At 43.9% G+C, this 7,266-nt stretch overlaps 1 protein-coding gene across 1 annotated transcript; it reads left to right on the forward strand.

The window, feature by feature from the left end:
• Positions 1-395: 395 nt before the first annotated feature.
• On the forward strand, positions 396-4,416 carry CMTR2 (cap methyltransferase 2; the record flags this gene model as incomplete). Its single annotated transcript, XM_079541400.1, has 2 exons — positions 396-415; positions 2,106-4,416. The coding sequence occupies 2 exons, from the start codon at positions 396-398 to the stop codon at positions 4,414-4,416; spliced, it is 2,331 nt and encodes a 776-aa protein (XP_079397526.1).
• Between the last annotated feature and the right edge of the window lie 2,850 nt (positions 4,417-7,266).

The raw sequence follows: 7,266 nt of genomic DNA on the forward strand, positions 1-7,266 counted from the left end.
AGCCTTAATTAAAAGGTTGTGACAGCATTTGTGGTATAAATGAGATGAAACTAGTTTAGGATGCAGTGCCTACCCATACTGTGTTCTGTGAAGCCTTCAAACTAGAAGGGGTGAGATTTAAACTGGATACAAGGAAAAAGCTTTTTACAAGAAAGACAGTGAACCACTGGCATAGCTTGCCCTGAGAGGTAGTGGTGCCCAGTCCCTGCAGGCACGCAGGGTTGGGCTGAATGGCACTCTGAGCACCTGGTGGAGCTGTAGGTGCCCCTCTTCATTGCAGGGAGTGGGAGCAGATGGCCTTTAAGAGTGACTTCCAACTCAGTTCTATTCATTGTACTTTTTCTCCCCAGAGTGCAGTGAGATAAAGGGTGTCGCTGAAGATAAAACAAATCTTCATGAGCAAAAGTGAAACTAGGTGTGCTTTATGTTTATTGAAAGGCAACCAAGGTGGGGAAATAAGCAGAAACATTGCATCAGTGCTTCACTATGTGCTGCCTGTAGCAAGCTGGTCACTGTGATATACAGCTAGATTGGCCTGAGGTGGTTACTTTGGTGGAGGGAGTTTTAGCTCTTCTTTTTTTCTGTTTGTCTCCTAAATTTCTTAGCCCTTTTGATTTTTATTTTATTTTATTTTTTCCTAAATAAACTGTTTGGTGACTTTACCACAGTGTTTTCTTTTATTTTGCTTCTGAGGTAATGATACGGATTTGAGGATGGCTAAAATTGTATGCTGAGGGATTTTCTGTCTCCTATATTAATGCTGATTAAATAATGTTACTAAAATGAGAGATCTTAGTTCTTGAGTAGACTGGCTGATTTCTGGTTTCTGAATCTAAATTCTCCTTTGCCTGCTTTGCGCTGTGTACTGGAACAGATGGCAGAAGACTCACTAGCTTTGTGCCAGTGTGCTCGTGGAGTCTTGAGCCATTTAGAGCACAACTTTGCACTGCTTTCCTCTTTAACATCAAGCACAAGTTAGGACTGACCGCAGTTGCAAGAAAATCTTTTCTCGCTTCAGATCTATCACCCTTTTTCCAGTAGGGAAAGCAAGCTGTAAGAACTTGCAGGAGCCTGGTCAAAATGGTGCAGGGTTCTAACACGGAAAATATGCTTTTGGTTGCAGGTTCAGCTACAGGGCTGTTCTCAGGAAGTGCCTGTGGGAAGCTCTGCAAACATCACATTTGTTTTAGTGGAGGGAAAATTAGCTGTGACCAGTTGGGAGAAAATGGAAGGAACAGCACTGCTCCATCTCTAAGGGTAGCTGCTGTTGTTTGGGTCTCCCAACTCTACGTGTTTTAAGCATACTTTGAGAACTTGCATAAAATATTGGTTTAATTAGATGAAAAAACTTGTGCCTGTATGGGAACTGTTGAGTCACGGCCTGAACCGCTGATTGAGCACCTGGGGAAAGGACCCAGTCAGCCCTGGGAGCACAGGTGAAGGCAGTTCAGCTGTGCAACTGGAAGGGTGGAGCCTGGCTGCACCTCTCTTAGACCCCATTTAAGGGTTAGTGCCACTGAGGAAGGATCTCCTTCTGGAGATCCCTCCTTGGTGAAGATTTCCCCTGCGAGCCTGGAATCTTCTGATACGGGTAAGCAATCTTCCCTCCCTTTATAGCACTGTTCTATCGTGCTGATACTTCTTCATTGCACCTCTGGTGAAACACCTTTTCCCATCCTATTGGTCTGTCCAATTGCTACAGTGACACATCTGGGTAATTTGTATAGCTCTTGGCATGCTCTATTTTGAGCCTGAGGTCTAAACACTTAAATATAAACACCTGTGCAGTGAGTAGAGTATTCAGAGTTCAGTGAACAGCCAAAGTAGCAGCCAGCCCTTCTTTACTTCCTGTGTAGAGGGTGATGGAACTGATGACCCATTTACGAATGGCCTTATTCAGTATAGCCCTTGTCTATTTTATTTTTCTCATTGATACGTGGTTCTTTTGAAGCATTTTCCATTCCATTCCAGAATATGAAGCAAGAGTATCCTTTTAAAAAAAAAAAAAAAAAAAAAAACAAACCCACAAAGCAGTAAAAAGTATATATATCTTTGTCTATTTATATGTGCTTATGATTGGAATTGTTTCTCTTTCTATCTTTCAGATTGTCAATCAGTCCAAGAATGAGCACATGCAAGAAGCCTTATGTTGACCAGACCACAAATCTTGAAAAGTTCGACCCTGAAATTCTTTCTGAAATTGAGAAGCTCTTTGCAAAGAAGTTTTCTTACACTAAGCCACTTAATAATGAATGGCAGCTCCCAGATCCCAGCGATGCCTTCACGTGTGACCACAAGGAATTCAACTCGCTTCTTGATCTGAAGAACTCGATGAATGAAGTGAAGAATCAGCTTAGTGATAAGAACCTCATTGAATGGCATCAGCACACTTCGTTTACCAATAAAGCAGGAAAAATAATTCCTCACGTGAAGAAATCTGTGAATGCTGAGCTCTGCACCCAGGCCTGGTGCAAGTTTCATGAGATGCTGTGCAGTTTTCCTCTTCTCCCTGCAGATGCTCTTCAGGAGGGACAGCTGAACTCTGTTCACCTCTGTGAAGCGCCGGGAGCTTTTATAGCCAGCCTCAATCACTACTTGAAATCCCACCACATCCACTGTGACTGGAATTGGGTGGCTAATACTCTAAACCCGTATCATGAAGCAAATGATACCCTTATGATGATTATGGATGACCGTCTTATAGCAAATACGCTGCCTTGGTGGTACTTTGGCCCGGACAACACCGGCGATGTGATGTCATTGAAACATCTGACAGGACTTCAGAACTTTGTAAGTAATATGGCCACAGTTCACTTAGTAACTGCTGATGGAAGCTTTGATTGCCAAGGAAATCCAGGTGAGCAGGAAGCCCTCGTCTCCCCCCTCCATTACTGTGAAACAGTCACTGCTCTAATGATCCTGGGCACCGGAGGATCCTTTGTTTTGAAGATGTTTACCCTGTTTGAGCACTGTTCTACCAATCTTCTCTTTCTGCTAAACTGCTGCTTTGAGGAGGTTCACGTCTTTAAGCCAGCCACTAGCAAAGCTGGAAACTCGGAGGCCTATGTAATTTGTCTTCGTTACATGGGCAGAGAGAGCATTCATCTGCTGCTTTCTAAGATGATGCAGAACTTTGGGACGGATATGGTCAACAAAGCTCTTTTCCCCCAGCATCTGATCCCAGAATCTTTTCTTAAAATGCACGAGGAATGTTGCGTGTTCTTCCACAGGTGCCAGGTGGAGACTATCTGTGAAAACATCCATCTCTTTGAGCACATGGAAGAAGCAGAGCAGACAAAACTGAACAAGTTAAGAGATTGTGCAGTAGACTTCTTCATGCAAAGATTTTGTATGAAACCCATTGCTAGAAGTAACTGGCTTGTCAAGAAATCTCAGACTGGTTGCAGCATGAATGCAAAATGGTTTGGGCAAAGGAACAAATATTTTAGTACGTACAATGAAAGAAAAATGCTGGAAACCCTTACATGGAATGATAAAGTGGCAAAGGGCTATTTAAATCACGTGGCTGAAGAACACAGCTTAACTAATGCTGGTAAAATGTGCATTTTGGAAGGATTGTCTTCTAACCTTAAGTGTAACTTGTGGTACATTTTGGAAGGAAAGAGGCTACCAGCGGTAAAATGTTCACCATTTTGTGATGGCCAAGTCTTGGAAAATCTTAACGAAGCTATGAATGAACTGGTGGGGAGGCCAAAAACCAAACAGCTGCTGCAGCTTTGTCATTCCTGTGAGGTACTGCCTGGGGAGCAGATGTTGGCAGAAGTGTCTGATCTTTACCAGTCTTATCAGGAGATCCTGAATGGAAGACCTGGGGACAAATTCAAGTGCCTTGTGGTGGATTTCCCATCCCTTTATGATGCTGAAAGCCAGCCTGGTATGGAAATAAAGTGCCTAGACTCGGCCACGCTGCTGACTTTTAGCTTCTCTGTGCTTTATGATGGAGAACCAAAATACCAACAGCAGCTTTTGGAGTGTGTTCTGCATTCCCTGAATCAGCTTGCAATCGGAGATGCATTGATTCTGCCTATTCTTTCTTGTTTTACACGTTTCACAGCTGGCCTGGTGTTTGTACTGCATTGCTGTTTCAGGTGCATCACATTTGCTTGTCCGACGTCCCACGAGCCACTGAAGACCTGCTCTGCTTTGCTTTGTGTTGGTTACCAGGGTGTCCCAAATCCAGTTACTGAGTACCTGCAACATCTGCATAAGCTAATGAGTTCTTTGCTAGACTCGGATTCTCCCAAGCAAGTTTTGCAGTTTGTGCCTATGGAGAGTCTCCTCCAGGGCAAACTGTTGGAGTTCTTGTGGGATTTGAACACAGCCATTGCAAAGAGACAGCTCCACTTGCTTGTGCAAGCTAAGCAGCAGCAAACGACTGGCAGTATTTCACTATAAAATAACCCTAAAATCGAGCAAGTTGCTGCTATGCCTTGTTTCTCAGGCAGGTAGAAGTTAAAAATGTTGATGTGAAGGTAACGTCAATGCCATGGCTAAGTTGTACAGTCTCGGTACTGGGAGGATGTTTTGAGCTATCAACCCTACTTGTGCTGTACTGGGCTGTAGAAACCCTTGGCTTAATCTCAGGTATGGGAAGTCAGGGCAGTAATTGAAGTGGACAAACTGTTTCTTCTGTCACCAGTTATCTGTTCAAATTTCCTCGTGTGCCACCTGGAGCAGTGATGTGGCTTTCGTGATGAAAGGTGGTGTGGTGCCTTACCTGTTTATTTCGGCCAGCCTGTGGTAGGCTTTGTTTTGTGATGTTATCTCTCTTCTGCTGAGCTAAATGTGGGAGTTCTGACGCTGCTGCTTTTCTTATGGGATTTGTGGGAGCCAAAAATTGATGCTGGGGTCAGAATGCCCAGCAGTGTGCAAGCCTGTTGTGCAACTTGAGGGATCTTGGGAGCTGGCAACTCGTTTGCAAGGGCTGGGTTGAAAACAACTGCCTTTAAACAGTAGCAGAGGCATCCAGGGAAAGATTCTCTTTAAGTGTGAATGCAAGGACCGTGCTATATGGCCTAGGACAGGTGATTGCATGGCTTCATCTCCCTGTCCCATCAATGGATGGAGCATCTCAACTTTTTTATGGGGACCTCCTTAACCTGATTTGAGACTCCTTGATTGTAGTGCTATTAAGGAGGAACTGCAGATGTTTTTCAGGCAAACAGCGTGGTCAGGCAGGGCTCTGTGTTCCAAGAAATGCTTTGGAGGAGTGCTAAGCTGAAGAAATGTGATACTTTCCTTGGATTAAGATTTCATTTGATTCTCCTTAGAGATAAAAATGATGAAATTGCTGCCTGGCTGCTCCTTTAAGGGAGTCAAATTTTATTTTTCGTATTGCTCCTTTGAGGGCTGAATTTTGAAGCCTAACCCGTACATTAACACTTAGTTTTAAGTTTGTAGTTTACATGGGAAAACTTGCTTGGAGGGAGAAATGATGTTTGGAAGGAAAAATGATTTACTGCAGATATGTGCAGGATCTCTTAGAAGAAAGTCAGAAATGTGGAGCCGGAAGGAAAATAGTCTCCTGATTAATTACCAGTCACCTTCTGGAAGCACTTCTAATTATGTAATATAGGAGCTTGAAGGATAATTGATTACTGCTAAGGATTAAAAACGCTGCTGAAAAACTCTTTTGTCTGGAGGTGTTGCACATTTAATAAGCTTTTTTGCCACGTTGCTTGGGGTAGAATTTCATGCATTTAACAGTTCATTTTTTATTTAAGGATTTGATAGGTGAATGAGTCGGTGGCTCAGGTCTGACTAACTGATAGCATTTTCTAAAAGTCCTGTTTTTTACAGCTGCATGTAGGTAGAAGCAGAGAAGCCTTCCTAATAAAAGCATCGGAGGCTGGTCATTGTCCCCATTTAAATGAGCTTGCTGTGCCATGAGCTGAGTCACTCTTCCTCCCTCGGACCAGGAGTCGGGATTTCTTTTGAAAAAGAAATACTGAAAATGAGAGGAAAAAAGCAGGGAAGGAATATTGTGGAAGAATGACTGACAAGACGGCTTCAGAGACCACCTGTAACAGGCTCCTTTACCTGAGTCAAAGCAGAATAAAGGTATTGTCCACCGAAGGCACCTTTGTGTCTCTGCTGCCCTTTCAGAGGTGATTTATGCATCTGAAGCTTGCACTGAGCTGAAGCCCATGAAAAGGCTTCTCTTAAATCAGGGGCAAATGAGATTTCGAGTGCACGCGTGTTCTTGCATTGTGGTGTTCTGCTCTGGAGGCTCAGGTAGCAGAAGCATCCCAACCAGCAGATGATTAATGTGAGGTTTTTCTCCGAACGTCAGTCTGATGCTTTTGAATTCTTATTGTAAAGTAAAATCCGAGCACGGCTCAGGATGTGTTTTTCAAACTCGGATTTTCAAGTTTTCCTTGGTCTGGTTTGCACATCTGCCAAACTATGCAGGCTTCCTGGAGGTTTCTCCAGTCCCACCTTTCCTCATGTGTTCTACAGTTAAATCAAGGAGGATGAGCACAGGATTAGTTCCCACGGTGACAGGATGTGTGCGAGGTGTTCTTCCCTTTCTTCCTTAGTTCTTAAGATGAAGCATTCTGAATAGCCACAGAGTGAGAAGCCAGGTCCCTAAAACATAGGAAATCCAATGTCTTATACATCCTGGTGCCCTGTTTGCTCTGAACCTGTTGGCAGCTGTCAGGAGGTGGTGGAACAAATCCTTTGGCAGCAGCTGCTCCTTCTGTTACGGAAAATATCTGATTTGGGAACTCTTCTTTTGTTGTGGCAGCAGTTTCAAAGTTAGGAATGAGGCTTGTCTCCTTAATTGTGAGAGTCCTGCATTGTCCTGGCTGTCTCTAGACCAAGAATGTCGTTGAGGAGTGACAATTTCACTTATGACTTTTGGAATATGTAAGAATGCATGGGAAGAATGCGTTAACCTTTGCAGAGAGGGGCTGATGGCTCCTGCGTTGGGCAGTGCTGTCAGTCCCTTTGGCTGATTGCGTTTTGGGTGATGGCTGATGAAGTGTCTCAGTGTCCTGGCTGCCTTTATGCTGGCCTCTCTCTTTTTTTTCCTTTGACCTGCTTGAAGATGAACTGGTTGTCAGCTCTCTTTTGTAGGAGCCTCGATCTTCATGCAGGAAAGATGGGGGGGGGAGGGGGAAACATAGATTGGTAGATAAATAGAACATAGATTCAATCATGGTGCGTGAAGACCCAAAGCAAAATTAGCTTTGCAGCTCTGCTACTGCGAGTTTCCAATGGAGGACCAATATCTGTGTCCAG

The sequence above is a fragment of the Tetrao urogallus genome, assembly GCF_951394365.1.
Source record: "Tetrao urogallus genome assembly, chromosome: 12".
NCBI classification, from domain to species: Eukaryota; Metazoa; Chordata; class Aves; order Galliformes; family Phasianidae; genus Tetrao; species Tetrao urogallus.